Below are 19,946 nucleotides of genomic sequence, written 5' to 3' on the forward strand. Positions count from 1 at the left end.
GGAGAGTGGAAACTGAAGGGCCTTTCCCAGCCCAGTTGAAGGAGGCAGAGGGTGGCAAAGGGGGTACAGGAAATGGGTTTATCCTAGTGGAAGGGATTGGGTAAACTTAAAAAAAAAACAACCTTCCTTTCATGGAGTCAGGCTCCTGGCATCAATATTAGGCCACAGTTTAATCTTGCATAACCTAATAATAATAATAATAGGACAAGGAGTAGAAAATATTATATAAAACAACAGGGTCACCTCTTACATGGGGATCAGGCTCAAAAGTCACTGTGCAAGGCAAAAACTATCCTCAAAAATCCCTGACACTGCCCGCGAGAAACAGTGGCCACGATTATGTCGCTAGTTGATATTTAAGGAAGGGATATTATTTTAAGCCCATTTAAACATAAATTCCATGCTTCCCACTCTTCAGTGTGCATCGGAATCTCCTGGAACGCTTGTTAAAACACAGACGGCTGGGCTCTACCCCAGAGGGTCGGATTCAGTGAGTCTGGGGTGGGGCCCGAGAACCTGCATTACTCACAATGCAGGTCCGGGCACCACACTTTGAGAACCGCTGACCTAGTGCATTCTTACCATAGGTGGGAATCAAGCTGACTAAGAAGCCAGAGGTCCTTTCCCTTTGCCACCATCACAACAGTCAAGGCTCGTACAGCTGGCACAGCGCCTCCTACGGGCCATACACTGCCCAGAGCATCTTACACGCACCAGCTTAGTCCTCACTACAGCCCTGTGAAGGTAGGTGTTGTTATTATCTCCATTTCAGATGGGAAAACTGAGGCACAGAGAGGTACAGTCACGTGCCCAGTGCCACACAGCTTCTCAGTGGCAGTGTTAGGATATGAACCCCTGCAGTCTGGCTGCAGACACAGCCCAGGCGCTTAATTAACCTCTATTTCAAATCATCCCAAGGCATAAACTACCTAAGTGCAGTGCGCTGGTAAAACTGCCTACAGTATTTTCACTATTAATGTTCTTGCCTTTTTCTGTTCTTACCAAGTACGTACAAGGGAATTTACCAATTGACATGAGCTGGAGGCATGTGCGCTGAGACTCATTCTGGTGGCAGTAATTAACGACGACAACACTAAGGCAATGACAGCTGGTATTTACCGAGCAGTAACGACGAGCCACGTACTGTACTACGTGCACATTATCTCATGTCACCTCCACTCAGGTACTATGTGGTACAGATGGGATTCGAACACGCTTCCTGTTTGTCTCCAGAGCCGTGCTGCCTTTCTCCATCATGCAGGCTACAGAAAGGAGACTCAGTCTCCGGATATGTCTGAGGATGGTGGCCCAGGGTGGTTCAGGACTGAGGACTCTGACCTTGCCCTTTGGTCCCAAAGGCCTCTGTGGCCAGGTCCTGCCCACGTGCTCTCTGCTGACCCATGAAAGCCAAGTTCTCCAGAGATGGGACCGGTTGAAACCATTTCCAACCCAGGAGGGCTTGGACAACCTCGTGGATATCCTGACCAAGGCTAACATCGGTGGTGATTTGATGTCAGTGTCCTAGAACAATCATATCATCTTACAAAGTGTCTATTAAAGTCTGACCACTCGGGGTGGGTCTGTGGACCAGCCGCACTGGCACCATCATGGGAGACGGGCAGATCCCGTGCTCACCCCAGACCCACTGGACCAGAATCCACACGTTAACATCCCACTGGAGATTCGTGCACAAGAGGAAGCATGAGAAGCAGGGATTACAGCCCCCAGACCAGCACAGATGGTGCTTTTCCCCGATCCCACGCCCCTGCCAGGTTCACAAGGCACTTGGGCCCCCGCACCTTCAGCTTCTTGAACTCCTGACGAGACAGAAAGCCCTTGCAAGCCGCCTGCAACAAGATGATGCTGTGAGACACCAGCTTCTCCCGCTGCTTCTCCAGCCTGGAGACCACGCCCGCCTTGAGGAAGACCTGGAAGGAGAGAAGGCTGCAGGTGACTTCGCTGCCACCGAATCAGACCGCCTCAAGTGGGAGGGGCTGCCGCTCAGACCCCAGCTCTCCTAGACCTACCCGAAGTATCTGTCAGTAGCTGCCCTTGACTGGGGGTCTAAATGGTCAGAGCATCTTGCCTCCTGATGCCTCCTCTTTCCCTTCTTCTGGCCCCTGGATGCTCAGAGTGTGGTCCATGCACCTTAGCATGGTCATTGTCACCTCCTGGGAGTTTGTTAGAAATGCAGCACCTCAGGCCCCACCCCAGAGCTGCGGAGTCAGAACTGGCATTTTCATTTAATCCCCAGGGGATTCATGCACACGCTCATTTGAGAACCACTGGTAGGACAGACCTGCCTAAGCGTCTCTGTGCACCGGAATCACCCAGGGAAGGCGGTCAATGCGCATTCCCAGGCCCCACCCCAGGATATGCAGAATCATGGGCTTGGTGTCAGTCCTGGGTGTGCGTTCTTTTCTGATAAGTGCTGTTGGCCCTGAGACAAGCGCCACCCCAGAAATACTTGGTCCTGCCTTATAAGGAGGGGCAGAGAATGCGGGGGAAGTGAGGGCAGCCCTCCTTGGTCAGGAGGGGATGGGGCCTGGCGGTGCCACCAGCGGGAGGTGCAGACACTGAGCAGAACACAGCGGAAAACACAGTTTCCAGGCCCTGGTGCACCAACAGTGGATGAGGGCCCCTGCAGCAAAGTGATCACTGCCTCCCCGGCACCCTCGCGGCTGCCCCCAAGAGACTGCAGGGAACACGGGAGGGTTTTCAGAGGGAACCAGCAGCTCTGGGGCCAGGCCTGCTCCGGCCAACGCGGTGGGGTCATTAAAGCTGGTGTCGCCTCCCCAGAGGCAAAGGAAAGACGCTCTGCTGCTGGGATATGTATGAGTCGGTGACGGGAGGGTTACGTTTCAGACGCCTTGGTGCCGCTTACTTCTAAGCACAGTCCTGTGCGTTTCTTTGCCAGATGTGGCTTGTAGCCCCAAAGGTGTTCAGTTTCTCTGGAGCCACTGGTGAGCTCCACCTTGATCAGTGACATTGTCAAGTAATCCATGACATTATCAATCAACGGTTAACACTGATGGAGCCCTCCTGTGTTCTGGATCTGAACTAACCATTTGGTATGCAGGCAAAGCACTTTACACGCAGAATCTTACATGGTAGTTACAACAATCCCCCCATTTCACGGAGGGAGAAACTAAGGCTAAAAAAGGCATGTGCCAACAACCCTCCGCCAGCAGGTGGTAACACCGGGATTTATTTCCCTCTCTCTGACTCCAGACGAGACTACAATTGTCACTGAATGTAATTAACATTTGCATGGCATCTAAATTTTTCAAAGCTCTTTCTCCTATGTCCCATTTTAATATGCAGAACAGTCCCACGAGGAATCTGTCAGCTCAAGGAAGCTGTGTCACTGACTCAAGTTCACATAGCTGATGGTCAGCAAAGCTGAGACTCGAACCCAGAACCTCAAGTCCACACCCTCTACCCGTTCTCAACATCGGCAAGAAGCTTCACTTCCTCTCTCACATGATCCAAACACCGGGAGTTTGAGGCTGAAATGCAATTTGATTCCAGGTGGAACAAAGGGTCTCAATCGATTCTCCATTCCCTTAAACCTATTTTCTGTAATGAAGACCACTCTGCTAATCCCACAGCAGCCGATCGGTGCTAACTCTGTTTCGCAACCCTCCATCGCTTTACAGAACACTATCAGCCAGGACCACCAAGACAATTAGCCTCATTGATATAAACACACGATTGACTCATTACCTATCAGATTGCTTCAATAATGACTGCATTAATTTCACAAGCTAGTGAGTCCCAAAAGCTGCTATAAAAAAAAAATCAATGATCAAAGTGATGACAGCGCTAGTCCATACATTACAAAAGGCAGCGAGTGCTGCCAAAACTGTTATTGATTAAGTATGAGGCTTTCATTAAAAAGATAATTGGAAACGACCATACGCAGAGTGGGAGTAAGTCATCGCCGCTGCAGAATCTTAGCTTGATTTTTTTTCTTTTAAGAGCATACTCCGACCAGAAGGCCGACGGCATGTGGAATCCCACCTTTTTCATAAATGTCATGGCCCTCGGCTCAGGCTTCGATAAGGTACCGGGGGCTGAGAATCACAAAGAAAAATCTAAATTATTCACTTTTCAGGGGTCCAGCTGCTTATCGGGCCCACGCAGAGTGTAACATCCCAACATCCCTATCTTTAAGGGATCTCTGGAAGCCAGTTAGGCAAGCCAAGGTTTAAAAATCTAATATGGCAACCACTCTCCTTTTTGGTATTGCTGAGGAATTAGCTACCCGTCTCTCAGTAATTTTCCAGATTAGAGGAGTTTAATTCTTTAAACATTAAAACGCTATCCTGTTTGACAAGCATCCTGACCCCGTTGGCAAATGCCTGCCACAAATGATGACAGCCAGCCCCTGTTAAAGGACAATTTACTGAGTCTCACAGCCAGCTTGGGAGGTAGAGAGCAGTGGGTCCATTTTACAGATGCGGGAACTGAGGCTCAGAGAGGCTAAATCGCTTACTCAAGATTCACACAGTTAGGCAGTGGTGGGGCCTGGGTGTGGACCAGGTCAGCCTGTTCTCTTCCCCTATTCACAGCCTTCCCACCTATTAAGTGCCGAACCCTGCAAAGCATGAGAGTTGCATCTGCCCTTAAAGATCTCAGTCTATTGCCTTGCCTGGCTTCCCAAAGGGCACAGTGACCTTGATTTGCTCTGGACAGTTTCTTAGTGAATGCCAAGTATTAATAATAATAATGTTTTATTACGGGGATGTTTTTGGCTGGTAGACATCTTGCCTCGCCACTGTGAGACTTTGTATAGTGACTTTTCATCTTGCTGTTTTCTTCCCTGCTCTGCAATAGTTGATGGGATCACAGGGACTGATTTTGAAATTCATGAAATAACTAAGTAATTTATCTAAACAGTAGTTCTCAAACTTGAGCATGTACTGGAATCCCCTACAGGGCATGTTACAACCGAGACTGCAGGGTTCCATCCCCAGAGTTTCCGAATCAGTAGGTCTGGGGTGGCACCTGAGAGTTCTGTTTCCGGGGAGCTCTCGGGTGATGCTGCTGCAGCCGGTCTAGGGACCACACTTTGAGAACCACTGGTCTAGAAGGATGAAGTTCTTGGAGCTGAAGAAGAATTCCTCTGATTCAAGACCATAAACATCTGTGTGTAAAGAATTTGCTGTATATTTCCATTAAGAAACAACAGAACCCACAGCGTATTGAAGAGAACTTGGGGGTTGGACCAGTACACGTTTCCATGGGAGCTGTGCTCCTGGCTCCCTAGAGGACCTGGAAAAGGGGCTGACTTCCCAGAGGTACATTTTCCTCATCTGTGAAGAAGGGATACTGTAATTATCTCAAGAGAGACTGTGAGGGAAAAGAGGAATAATATATGAATTTGCCTAGCATAGCACCAGGCTTGTGGTGGGAGCCCAGTAACCCAGGGGTTTATCTCCTCTACTGGAAATGTCCACAGAGTTGCTGCCAGCTCCCAGCAGGATCAATCAGGTTGGAACCACGCAGACTAACAGCTTCAACCACAGGCTGTAGAAGGACCAGGAAGCCTGCGGGGAGAGGCTCGTGTGTCCAGGGGGCAATGACCAGCGTGAATGACTGTGAGCTCTCCGAGGAAAGAGGTGTGATGGGGCAGCACACTTCACTTTGCAAGAGGTACTAATGGCCAATAATGCCACCAACACTTTACAGGGTACCTGAACGTGGAAGGCAATTAATTGACAAAGGTTTCCTGGGTGCCATTAATCAATCAGTAGATAACCAAGTGGGGAGGTGGTCCCTTGGTCTCTTCTCTCTCCAGTTTGTATTTCTAAACGTTGTCCCTACTGCCCTGCCCTCCTCCTGGTCCTTGAGTTTCCAACCTCTGTTCCCCACTCCCCACACCATGACCCAGGGAACGCTAGTTCTGGGAGGTGGTCATGCATCTTCCACAAAAACAAAAGGGTGAGGGTTCCAGGGGCAGATCATCTGGGGAGCCCTAAACACTGTCTTTTCCCTCTTGAAAACTTACAAGCTGCATGAGCATATTAGGGCTCCATGGAATTCTTCTCTAAACGTTTCAACTTTTCTGGAAGCGTTTCTGGCTCAACACCAGCTTGGAGAAATCTACGCCGCTCAGCCCTACAATCACGTGCCTTCTTCTCATGCCCTCTCCTTTCACTTACTGCTGCTAATCCGCTAGGACGGCTGTTGTCTTACAGTTGGTTGCAAAGCAAAAGTTACAAGGCTCGGAGTGAAGATGGGTGTTTCTGAGGTTCCAAAAGTCCTACCTGAAGTCCAGATGTTAATTCTCCAGGCCACTGAGGTCCCTGGGAGTGTTACCTCTAATAAATGATATTCCCCAATGTTATTTCCTCCCGCATTATAACATTTTGTCTTAAGAGCCTTGTTACATAACAAGGGCAGAGATCACTTAGCCCTGTGTTCAGCCCTGTCTGGTGGAAAGGAGACACACAGAAGTAGTGGATGCTGAGGAAGGACAAGACTCAGGTCTCACGTGCGTCCCTGATGTCATGGGTAGAACGGCAAAAGGAAGAAGCTCTACTCACCTGGCTGTGCCCCACAGCCACTGTCTTCTTCTCCAGATCCAGGGTCTGCAGGAGCTCTGCCACAGCCTGGGAAAAAGAGGAGAGTTAGAGAGGAAGACAGGCTGAGGGCAGGAGACTCCCAAAGTGGAAGGCCAGCTGGCTGCATGGCTGAGGGATACACCGGGAGAGAGAGGGTGACCCCACGTGTCTGTGAGCTAACAGAGCTCCACCTCCTCAGGTAAGTGCAGAGGATGAGCACGTACTGGGCACCTACTGTGTGCCGTCCACTCTGCTGGGACCTTCACAGACACCACCTCATTTCAGCCTCACAGCAACCCTAGGTAGGTCGTCATACTACCATGCCCATTTCACAGAGGAGAAAACCACAGATGCAAAACTAAATGGAGGATGTGTCTGCTACGGAAAACACTATGGCAGTTCCTCGAAAAATTAAACATGCAGTTACTATATGATCTAGAAATTCCACTTCTGGATATATACCCAAAAAAGTGAAAGCAGGGACCTGAACAGATACTCGCACGCACTCATATTCATGCCAGTATCATTCACAGTAGCCAAAAGGTAGAAGTAACCCAAGTGTCCATCAACAGATGGATGGATAAAGAGAATGTGGTGTATACGCCCAACGGAATATTAATCAGCTTTGAAAGGGAAGGAAATTCTGACACATGCTACAATATGGATGAACCCTGAGGACATTATGCTAAGTACAATAAGCCGAACACAAAAGGACAAATACTGTGATTCCACTTACATAAGGTCCGTAGAGCAGCGAAATTCATAGAGACAGAAAGTAGAATGGCGGCTGCCAGGGGCTTTGGGGAGGGGGAGGGGAGTTAGTGTTTACTCGGTACAGAGTTTCAGTTTTACAAGACGAAGGAATTCAGGAGGTGGATGGTGGTGTCGGCTGCACAGCAGTGTGAATACACTTAACACCACTGAACTGAACACTTAAAAATGGCTAAAATGGCAAATTTTATGTTACCTATGTTTTACCACCATTTTAAAAACACAGAATGAAAGCATTTCCCCAAGGTTATAAGTTACACATGGGCCGAACCAGACCCGAACCAAGGTGTGTTGGGCCACACTGCAACACCTATGTCTCGACTGCTTCCCAGGCCCAAGACAGCTGCAGAGGGCCCTAGGCTACTGGGGAGTTTACCTGCTGTGTCCCCCGTGACAGCCTCCCCAGCACCCTGTCCTTCTCATCACATGTGCCAGAGACGGCCTCACTCTCCCAAATGTGTGAATAAATGGCGTGGCCTTTAACCCTGTGTTCCTGACCTAGGTTAGGGAGGGAGAACCTGTGTTTAATTCACCTGTTTCCTCCACTGCACCTGGTACTGTTCTATGCATACAGTAGGAGCTCAATAATTATGACGACTGAATGAGGGAACGCCCAGCAAGAGAGACCCAGTGAGGGTAGAAGCGGGGCAGGGTTGGGGGGAGTGTGGAGAAAGGCCACCCCCTCCAGGAGAAACAAATTCACTCAGAGATCCCTGGATGCAGCCTTAGCCAAACCACCAGCCATTGAATGGAATTTTCCTCTTGTCGTCTAGGCCTGCAGGCTCTGAAACAAGCCTGCCAGAGATCTGTACCCTCAGATGAATGCAGGTCGTGCCTGGCTCCCTGGTGACTGCCAATTCTCCTCCCGCTGCACCCTCACACCACCCCCTCACGGACCTTCCATTCACCGGAAATCACAAAGTCTATCTTCAGAATAGGCTGTCAGAAAAGTAACTGCGACACTCAAAGAAGCAAAAGGTGTTATGAGACAGAGTAATCTGGTAGATGAGTTTCAATTCCACGGGTCATCGGCATCACAGAAAACTTCCTAAGATACAAAAAAAAAATGCTTATTAAAAGCCTACTCGGAGGCTGTAATCTGGGGGGAAGTTTCCTCCTCTGACCTCTGAGAGGAACATTCCATAGCGCCCCCTCCAAAAATTCAGTGGTTTCACTTAGTACATTTTAGCCAAAAATGTTCCAAGGGAGCTATAGGCAGCAGAACGCATAAAACCAACATATCCAGACTACAACATTTGTTTTCTCTCTGCACAAGAAGAAAACAAAATAAACGTTGGCTGAAAACAAGATGGACGGGTGGAAAAGAAATGAAGCCTACAGCTGGTGACAATTTTCTAACCTACTTTCGAGTTAACGCCCAGAGCGCACGTGTGGGAGGAAAAAATCAGGATGTGGAGTTAGATCCACCTGGACTGAGATTCTCGTTTAACCACTCACGAACTGTGTGACCCTGGACAAGCATTTTACTCTGAGCTGCAGGCTCCTCTTCAGAAAAATGGGGGGAAATAATGGCAGCTATGATGGAAGACTCTGTGGCTGTGCTTGTGGAGGGCTTCACAAAATAGCTGCATACAGTAGGCACTGAGTAAACATCCTGAGCCTGTCCTGATGTCCCGGAGCTGGTCCTATCGGCCTCTCTCTTGGATAAGATGGCGGTGGTGCTGCAGAATGCGGACGAAGCTTCCATGTCTCAGGTGTACCCCAAACACGGCCAAAATACACAACCGTCCCCACAAGATCCAGGGATTCTTCTCCGTCTCCCTGCTTTCTTAGAGCCCTTTAGATGTCTGTGTAGCCAAGCACATTAGGCCTCACGGAGATATTCTGTCCTGTTGACCTCACTGTACAGATAAGGACGCTTAGGTCCAAGGGACAGAGTGAACAGGTGGCTGCGGGCACTGAACTGTGCTTCTGACCCTCATTTTCCTCACCTGCAAGATGATGCTAACATTCCCTGCCTAGACGGTACAGGGGCTGGGACAATTAACTGAGGATCTGTACATGAAAAGGACTTTGTCAGTGACTCTGTACTCAGCTGCTCTCATTATCAACATTAATATTACTCTTACATCGAGCCATATGAAATTGTCACTTGCTTAGGTGAAATACCAGTGATTTCATTTGTTTCTACCTAATATAATCACTGCCCAACAGCCAGTTGGTGGATGACAGGGCAAAAATCCAGGTGACTGTAAGAAATTTCTTCCTTGTTCCGCATCTTTATGGAATCAGCCAACCCATCTGAATTGTCCCAACAGTTGAGGTAAAACCTCTCGGCATGGAAGGCTGAGTAAAATGTTGGCCATTTTGCTTCCAAAAAAAGAGTTTTCCCTTGTGTTTTGGGGTCTGAGCACTGCTCTGAGTGCTTTACCCATAACTCATCTAATTTTCAAACCTCTGTGACTATCTCAGGAAGTTTTATGCCCATTTTATAGAGAAAGAAAGTGAGGTCGAGTGCAATGAAAGGACTTGTCAAACATCACATGACACAACCCCAGGGGATCAGAGAACTCAGCCTGTTCTCTGCCCTCGGACGCTGCGATCCAGGACAGCTCCAGCTTTCGCTAGCTGTGGGACCCTGAGCACACCGCTCCTCCTCTCGGGTCCTCTTGGTGCCCTATTCGAGAATAGGAGTAGTCACGCCTATGCTACAAGGATGTGGGGGCGGTTTAATGAGACCACGAAAGCAGTGTGAAGGAGTGAGACTTCCAGAATGTCAGTACAAGGAGCTTGACAAATCCTCTCCCCACAAAACAATGACAGAAATGGATACAGTTTTCAAAAACAACAACTTTGATACTCTGGAAATTGAGCAAGGGGATGCAGCAAATTGAGAAACATTTATTCAAGAGAAACTACTGGGCCTTTAAGAAGAGTGGGAGTTTATGGCAATCATGGCCAAGACCCTTCCACTCCCCACTAAGCTCTGTCACTGCAGAGGTCCTACCAGGGCGAGGCAAGCTGTGAAAACCATCCACTTTGCTGCCAGAAGGGGTTGACTTACAAGGATCAAAGTAAGGGGAAATCCCACACCCAGGAACACTGTCAGAAGCAGTAGTGCTCCTGGCAGCAAACAAATGGAGAAAGTCAATGGCACAGCCAGCCTAAGACTGTTACCCTGAGAGGGGCAAGCAATGGGCCAGTGACTAGCCAGGTCCCTATAACAAGGAGCTATAGGGAATAGGACAGTCACAGTGGGCCTTGAGCACCTCCCATAGACTCCTGGCAATCTGGAAGGCTACACGCATGCACGGGAGGGACTGAGAGAGCCTTAGGCATGTATATAACCCTACCTAAATATAAGGCCACGTGCACAGGCAGAAAGCATGGGAAAGAGCCACACAGAAAGCAAAGTCTGTGGCGCACTGTAAGTGCCTGAATGTCGGATCCATTTTCCAACCCACACAGAGGACCGCAAGGATTAGATAAAAGCTTCACAGATTCAGAATGTTTGACCACAACCTCTCCTGACCACTAAGCTGTGCTGACGCAGGGGCAGCTCTTGAGAAACCACAATGTATAATAAAAACAAGAGCGAAACAAACTGAAAGGAGATGGCATCAGTCTCACAACGTGGGGGAGCCAGACTCCATAACCCTAGTTCAGATAAGTTACCAAGTAACTGGGAGAAGAGCAGAATTTAGAGGCAGTTTTATATTACTGAAAATGGCCAGCTTTCAACAAAAAATTACGAGGCACGCAAAGAAATTGGAAAGTGTGACCTATACCCAAGAAAAGCAAAAAGCAGTCAACAGAAGCCCTCTGTGGGCTCGGATGCTGGACTTAAAGACTTCCAAGCAGCCCTTACGATGTACATAATGCACTTAATATCACGCCTGGCACACGCTAAGTTTCAATAAGTACTAATAACTGGTAGAGGTCCTGAGGTTATAAGCCCCTCTGGCACTGTGGAGTGATGGCACACCCTTCACCGTTACCATTCTAGGCTCAAATTACGAGCCCTTCAATGTACCTGGGAGAAACCCAATTCATGCCTCCACCTGCAGAATCCTTTTGTGTCCTGGAATTTTGCACAGAGTTTTCTCTCCAATGTTCAATAAAAAGCACACAGTCTGACATCTCACGTTAAGCTGAACATGCCAGACAAGCAGCGGAAGACTCCAGGAACCACAAAGAGCCATGGCTGGGAAGAGCTTCCCCAGCTCAATCCTCAGCAGGTAGTGTGCTGCAGGGAACCCACGTCTGTGGAGACAGATGCTCTCCTAGTACACCATTTGGCTGCTGTCAGTACAGCACCTTCTCCAGGAAACCCACACCATGACCCAACGGCTGCCATGTGTTTGGGCACCTACTATGTGCCAGGCACTTTGTTATGCCCTATCACATGATGTCCCTGGTCACACAGCTATCAAGCATCATGGGGCACGGATGAATGGAAAGAGAGATGGCAGATACCAGGATGTGAACCCAAGTCTGTCTGACTCTAGACCACATGCTTTTAACCACTGAAAACTCTCACTTACACACTGATCAAATCATTCCATAAGGGTGGGGACTCTATCTCTGTTCTTTAACTCTATAGGCTCAAGACTGTAAATAGAATGTCTGGCACAAAGCATAAACTATATGGACGAACGTATAAATAACACACACACATATTTATATAACTGGGTTGGTTAACACAGAATGGAAAACATGTAAAGTTATTAAAACAGTAGACCCAAACTGGAGGAGGACAGCAAGGTGAGAAAGAGAAGGAAGATGAATAAATTCCAGAGGGCTAAGGCTATGGAAAGCCCTGTAAAAATCGTTTAGCATCATGAGAACGGACAGCTCCCTCTCTCCCTCCCCCCAGCCCTCTGCCCCAGTCACGCGCTCACAGGGGCCTCTTCCCAGCAGAAAAGGACTCTGAGACAAATTCAGAGGAAATCGGGAGTGTCTACCAGGGTCTAAGACAGAAGAAGAGTGGCTGCCTTTGAGAAGACAGACTGGCATGCCTTAGGTGTGTTCAGATCAAGTCCCCAGGGACACAGATTTGGTTGGCTAAAATCAATCATCACTGTAGACTCAGGGGAAGACGGTGGGCCCAGGGCTTTCCTATCATGGGATCAGGGAGACTTAGCGATTCCTGCCTCAGCAGCAGAGAGACTGAAGGGACCAGAATCTGGGACACCGCCAAGGTGAACCGAATGAGCTCTTCCAGGAACCTGCCTGAGGTCACTCTGGGAGGGCTTCAGTGTGGGTTAAGGCACAATCTTAACCAGATGGGATAACCTGGGAGAGAGGAACGGGACCCACGATGGTTAGAGAGAGGAGACAGCGTCATTTTGGAGACCAGAGCAGGTGCCTGGGTGTCTAGAAGAGATGGGCATCCTCAACGGCTGGAAGTCAGCGTGAGAACACTGCTCCCTATAGAGGGCCAAGGAATGGCCAGAGTGGACTTGACTCCCTTCATAGTTTTGCTTAAGCCAGTTCAAATAATAACGATCTGGTCTTCAAAGCTGTGCTCCTGCTGGTAACCTTTTGGTCAACCATCACCGACCACCTGATAAAGCCCAGACTCTATCTCTGCTAACAGTGACTGTGGTCTGGCCCCTGCCAACAACCTCAGACCCTTTTCTTGACACTTGGCAGCATTTATGCTCCAGCCACACTAGATTAGCCACGTAACCTCGTGACTCTGGATCTCTGTACATGCTGTTCCCGATGTGGCTTGCCCTGTACTTTCTCTTACTTGATTCCTCGAAATTGTCCCAGAAAGCTCAACTCAATCATCATCTGCTCTGAGGTGTCTTCCCTGAATGTCCCACCCTCACCCCTGCTGCAAAAATCCGAAGTTTTAGATGTGTTTCCTGGGGCATCCCAAAACTATCCCTCTGTCTGGAAATTACTCATTTTCATCTTTCTTCCCCACGAAGCTGTGTTCTGTTCATTCCTGTCTCTCTGGCAGCTAGCACAGGGCCTGGTGCAAAGGAGGCACCTGGTTACAGCTGGATGGGATCAATAATAATTACTTTAAATTAACATCACAGATAGCACATTCTATACAAAACTTCACCAAATACTCTGTCTTCAAAAGGCTCCCGTTCAGAAGTCCTGTATGAACATGAAGAGATGCTCACCAGCCCTGACCATCAGAGGACTGCAAGTCAAAACCACAGTGAGATACCACCTCCCACCCATTACGATAACTAATGCAAAACAAACAGAAAACCCAGTAAATAACAAACGTTGGCAAAGATGTGGAGAAACTGGAACCCTCGTTGGGGGGGAATATAAAATGATGCAGCCATTACGGAAAACAGTTTGGAGGTTCCTCAAAAAATTAAACATAGGATTACCAGATGATCCAGCAATTCCACTTTGGGTATATACCCAAAAGAATCAAAAACAGGGTCTCAAAGAGATATTTGTACACTGTGTTCATAGCAGGGTCATTCAGAATAGCCAAAAGGTGGAAGCAGTCCAAGTGTCCACTGAGAGAGGATGGATAAACAAAATGCTGTACTACATAAACACAATGGAACAGTATTCAGCCTTAAAAGAAAGCAATTCTTCTTTTAAGAATGTGCTGCAACACGTGCTACAACATGGGTGAACCTTGAGGACGTCACACTGCGTGCAATAAGCCAGTTACAAAAGGACAAACACTAGATAATTCCCCTTATATGAGGTCCCTAGAGCAGTCAAATTCATAGAGACAGAAAGCAGAATGGTGGTTGCCAAGGGCTGGTTGGGGGGCGGGGGATGGGGAGTTAGTGTTTAATGAGGACAGCCTCAGTTTTGGAAAATGAAGAGTTCTGGAGATGGATGGATGGGTCCATGGATGGATGGATGGCAGTGGTGGCTTCACAACAATACAAATGTACTTAAGGCCACCATGCTTAAAAATGGTTAAGTATGCTTGAAAATGGTTAAGATGGTAAATTTTATGTTATATCTATTTTACCACAATAAACAGTAAAAAGCCCTATGTGAGGAATTTGAGAGCCTGAGTTCAAATCCCAGCTCTACCACTGCCCCACTGCCCAGCTGGGGGGGGGGGGTGACAGCCTCATCTGCCTCTGCTGTAAAGTGGGGATAATTCCCAGAGCAGGGAGGCTTTACCTACTGAGGGCCGTAACCTTTTCACATTACGCCTGATATTTCGTGATGAGGGTCTGTGCGTCTGTGGTAAGAGGCACACACTATTTTTGTTTCGGGAGCACAACATATCCATCAGGGCCCCTCCAAATGAGAGTACTTCACTGGGAAAGAGCCTTGTTTGAGCACCACGTGCGTGTTGGCCACACAAGGGATGCACCGAGGCCCATTTCACACCCTGACAATGAATTCCCTCTGCTGCTGTCTAGTGTCTAATGATAATATTGACCTTTTCTAGCTGTCAAACTTGTCTTATTAAATCCTGAGGTCTTAAATGCTTTGCACACAGAGGCTGACAGTTTGCCCACCCGAGCACGTGTTCATGTATAATTCATGGCATATCATGTTGCCTGGCAAATGAATATTTATCAGCTTTTTCATAAGAGGCAGGATGGCGTTTCCTTTTGTTGCTACCAAAATCCTATGCTGCAGCAAATGAAATTTGTGAGCAAATAAAAAGAGAATAAGAAGCAGCAAAAACTCCCAAGTCCATTCCACTTGTAATTTTCCACTTTCCGAGGCCTCCAGCGAGTGTATGGAGGTGGCTTCGGTTTGGCTACAAGAGAGAACTGCTGAGTCGTCCAGAATAGAAATGCCTCCATATGCTACCCCCACTGCCCCCGCAGACAGCTCCCCCACGCCCCACTTCTGTGCTGTTTTCAACTGCAGAGGAGCCCAAGCCCCTTTCAATGGTTCCATTCCAGATGCTCTGAACGGAGATTAAGACTGGGGGGGGGGACCTAGGATAAAGAACCCCAATGAAGCTTGGTACAGAGTGGCTGGTGGCACCCAGCCAGGCAGAGTTTCATGGTTTCCAAGATGGGTCGGCAGGGATAGCCTTGTTCCACACCAGCTTGGGTCTGAGGTCCCCTCCCCACGGTGACTCGGGAGGGCCACAGAGAAATGCCGCCTTGTCTGCAGGAGGTGGCCTGTGCCCTGGCCCTTGCTGCAGAAACGAGCCCAGAGAGGACTTAAGAATTGTGACTCTTTTCACTCTTCTTGCCTCACGACTCAGTGAGCTCAGGCATGCACGGGCACACTCACTTGGAGGGGGAGTCTCAACACGGTTGTGAATATCCAGCCTGTGTGGCTTGGCTGCCATCACTCTGGCCTTGAAAGATGATGATGGTGGTGCTGACAGCAGTTCATATATAATGAGCCCTTATTACATGCCGGGCCCTACGTCAAGCACATCAATTACACTATTACATACAATCCTCCAAACGCCCCGCTGGAGTTGGTATTATTGTTGTTCCTATTTTACAGATGAGGAAACTGAGGCAGAAAGATGGATTCACTCGTTTAAGTTCACACAGCCCCAGCTGGGAGTCAACTGCAGGTCTGTTTGACTCTGGAGCCCAGGCTTTCCCAAAGGCACTCCCTGGAATCAAGAAATTTGGGTTCAAGGACAAAACCCAAGAATGCTCGGCTGTGTGGCCTCACGGGAATCATCCATCTCCATGAGCCCACGTCTCCTCATTTATAAAAGAGATGTAACAGCTCTTGTTTTGCAGGGCTGTTGTGAGGATGCACTAGCGCTTTGCAAATTCTGAAGAGCTCTATCATTGATTAGCCGGTGGCCATTCTCAATAGAAACATTTACCGAGGCTTTGGCACTAGCGGTGAAGACTTCCGGCTCCAGAAGTTTACAGTAGAGATGGAGAAAGGAGATACCCAGGGGCAGAAATAACAAGGTTAGGTACATGTAGTCATTCATTCATCCAACGGGAAATTTATCGAACACTTGCTGTGAGCTAGAGAACACACAGGCAATCTGTGTATAATTTCAGATAAGGATAAGTGCTATGCAACTATTAAAACAAGATGATGTGATGGAGAAGAGCATCTGAGCCAAGATCTGAATAGCAAGATGACAATGACACTGGCCAGGCAAGGACTGGGGAGAAAAGCGCTCCAGGCAGAGGGGACAGTTAGTGCAAAGACCCTGAGGGGGGTGTTTGGGACCACAGAGTCCTCTTTTCATAGACTATATCTCAGGGTGCTGGTGCCGAGGGGAACACTCCTATGGGTGGGAATGACGACTTTTCATCTTGCTAGGAGCCCCCCTGGCTGGGACTTGCTCTTTTCGTGGCTCTAATTCTTTCCCTGCACTTCCTCATGCAGGGTTTCAGAAGGACCATTCTGCGGTAGGCAGTGTCCTAAGTGACATGGCAGCGGGCGAAGTCTGGAGCAGGGGTCTGAGTCAAAGCTCATGCCACCGTCACCTTAGCCCCCAAGGCCCAGCTCTCGGATCCCGGCTGCCCCAGCTGCCCCCGGGGCCATCCCTACAGAACAGAAGCACTGGGGCCTCCACCCCCATCACCTGGCTCCACATACCTTCTTCTCATCCACTCTCTCGGGGGCCGACTTGAGCTTCTTCATGAGCAGAGGGTCCAGCACCTGAAATCTTCGGCGGAACTGAGTGAGCCCCATGTGGTCAGCGTAGCCTGCGGTGGGGGGAGCAGAAGAACAAAGAATCCAAGTGAGAAGCCCAGCCCAGGGGTCCAGGGGTCTGCTCCCAGCCTTGCTACTCACTGTGTGCCCTCACGTCTTAGGGCCTCAGTCTCCCCATTTGCTAATTTAAGAAATTGGGTTCAATCAGCATTTCCCAACTGCATTCCCCAGAACAAGGACCCTATAAAAGGCTCCAATGAAAGTTTGAAAAAGCTGCCCCCTCATCTGCTTCTCCGAAGGTCACAATCTGTGTGAGCACTGACGTCAAAGGCTCCAGACCCTCTGCAGGGAATTTGCCCTGATTAGCTTCGCTTAACCCAGGGTTCTCTAAACCTGCTGGACCATGGAAAAAAAATTTTTTTTGGTTTAATACTTTTTACCGCCCCACAGACCGCATGTGGGAAATGCTGCATCAGACGGTATCTACATGTTAAATCTAACATGTAGGATGGACACAGCTGCACCCTTCTGTGTGGGAAGTGGCATCTGAAAAGCTACTGAGAGAAGGTGACGTCTGAGCCGGCCTTTGAAGGGCCGTGAGAGTGTGCCAGGGGATTTGGTGTGGAAGGAAGTCCAGGCAGAGGAGCCACAGCAGGAAGATACAAGGCTTTTTTCACAGTCATCGCAAAAGCAGTTACTGAGCTTTTATGTGTGCAAGACACTAGGATAACAACTTCCTTGTGTTACAGACACTCTGGGGACTGTATTATTACACCCATTATATAGATTGGAAATTGAGGCCCAGAGAGTTCAAGTCACGTAGCCCAAAGTGAAGTCAACCCTAACTCTCCCAGATGGGATCCAAACCCAGACAGAGATGATAACGAATCCAGTGAGAGTAACCAACAATGAGGTGAAAGACAAGCAGGGACTGGGTCCCCAAGGAACTTGACATCAAATTCCAGACCTCGAAGCTTGGACTTCACCCTGGATACAAGGGGCGTGGTAGATCCTCAGTTGCCTTAAAAAGACCCCTCAAGTGGCTGGATGGGAGAAGGTCTGGTGAAATCTCACTCCATTTTGAGACTTCACTTTACAACAAGCCAAATGAATGAACCATGAGGAAGAGTCATGGTGGGTACATGTGGCAAATCCATGAAGCCTTCCTGGGGGAAGAGGAGGGTTTCAGGCCAGGTTGGAAGGATGCTAACCGCACAGAGACCTGGAGGCTGGGAGGTTACAGGCCTGTCCTTTTGAGTCAGACTTACTTGGGTTCGTATCTCACATCTGCCCTGATTAGCCCTCTGACCAGCGACAAATGCCCCTATTTCTTTGAGATTCAAGTTCTTCACTTGTCAGATGAGAGTAATAAGATCTCCTGTCACACAGTCACGATGAGGATTAAATCCAATAATGACTGTAATATTGGGCTGGCCAAAAAGTTCGCTCGGGTTTTGCTGTGCCACCCCCAACGAACTTTCTGGTTAACCCAATAAAGGAGGCTAATGTGTTTTGAGCACTTTCCCAGGTCCAGGCACTTTTCTGTTATTCCCTTATTAATTCATCAACCCACTCGACAGCTCTCTGAGACCTGAGCTATCACAGGAGATAAAAGGCAGGCACGATCTAGGGACCTGCCAGTGTCAGCCACAGTCAAGCCCAGGCCAACGGGCTCCAGAGTCCGACCTGTGCCCACCAGTCTGCCCCATATGTAACGTTTGCTGGGCATTTACTCTCCTCCAGGCATTGTGCTAAGGGCTCTGTGAGAACAACATCAATTAGTGTGCGTAACCGCAGTGCCCAGCACATCGTAGGTACCTGAGAAACAGCATATGTATGTATGCATCATGCGTGCATGTGTGTATGAATTCAGGCACACCTGACATGTTGCGGGTTCAGTTCCAGACCACTGCAGCAAATCAAACATCGCAATAAAGCATCCCCAAAACTTTCTGGTTTCCCAGTACGTATAAAAGTTATCTTTAGACTATACCATATTCCTTTTTTTCAATGTTAAACTCATCTTTTTTTAATATTTATTTATCTATTTATTTTGGCTGCGCCGGGTCTTAGTTGCAGCACACGGGATCTTTGTTGCGGCATGCGAACTCTTAGTTGCGGCATGCGCGCAGGATCTAGTTCCCTGACCCAGGATCAAACCCGGGCCCCCTGCACTGGGAGCGTGGAGTTTTACCCACTGCACCACCAGGGAAGTCCCTAGACTATTCTATTAAGCATGCAATACCACTACATCTAAAAAACAATGTACATACTTTAATTAAAAAATACTTTATTACTAGTATTTTCCTGTTGAATTTTATAATTATTTTTACTAAAGGGTATTAATTAAATAAGTAAATTGATACACTATAATTCTGTGTTTTTATAAAAATAAATTAATAATTTAAAAAAATACTTTATTACTAAAAAACGTAACCGTCATCTCAGCCCTCAGCGAGTTGTAAATTTTTGCTGGTGGTGGGTTGGAAACATTGCAAGAATTACCAAAATGTGACACAAAGTGAGCAAATGCTGTAGGAAAAAGCGGTGACAACAGACTGGCTTGACACAGGGTTACCACAAACCTTTGATTTGTAAAAAAGTGCACTCTCTGTGAAGCGCGATAAAGCAAAGCACAATAAAACAACATCTGCTCGTGCATACGTTACATGTGCACAGATTCCAAATCATAAATATGTGACACATGTGTATGGATCTTTGTATGCTTGTAAATACTGCTTGTATGGTGTGAGACAGAAGTGACTCAGAGCAGAAAACAATGAGGAGGACTCCCCTGGTGGCGCAGTGGTTAAGAATCCACCTGCCAATGCAGGGGACATGGGGTGAGCCCTGGTCCGGGAAGATCCCACATGCCGCGGAGCAACTAAGCCCGTGCGCCACAACTACAGAGCCTGCGCTCTAGAGCCCGTGAGCCACAACTACTGAGCCCACGTGCCTAGAGCCTGTGCTCCACAACAAGAGAAGCCACCGCAATGAGAAGCCCGTGCACCGCAACGAAGAGTAGCCCCCGCTCGCCACAACTAGAGAAAGCCTGCACAGCAATGAAGACCCAATGCAGCCAGAAAT

The 19,946-nt window shown here is 48.4% G+C and overlaps 1 protein-coding gene across 1 annotated transcript in view; it reads right to left on the reverse strand.

Annotated features, from left to right (window-relative positions):
- Positions 1-19,946, reverse strand: part of MYO18B (myosin XVIIIB) — a 221,074-nt gene that overhangs the window by 129,249 nt on the left and 71,879 nt on the right. Inside the window, exons 20-22 of the mRNA XM_030859841.2 lie at positions 16,803-16,912; positions 6,552-6,617; positions 1,800-1,928 (exon numbers count right to left, since the gene is read on the reverse strand). Of these exons, the coding sequence (XP_030715701.2) occupies positions 1,800-1,928; positions 6,552-6,617; positions 16,803-16,912 (305 nt within the window). The remainder of the gene's footprint in view (positions 1-1,799; positions 1,929-6,551; positions 6,618-16,802; positions 16,913-19,946) is intronic.

The sequence above is a fragment of the Globicephala melas genome, chromosome 13 (assembly GCF_963455315.2).
Source record: "Globicephala melas chromosome 13, mGloMel1.2, whole genome shotgun sequence".
NCBI lineage: Eukaryota > Metazoa > Chordata > Mammalia > Artiodactyla > Delphinidae > Globicephala > Globicephala melas.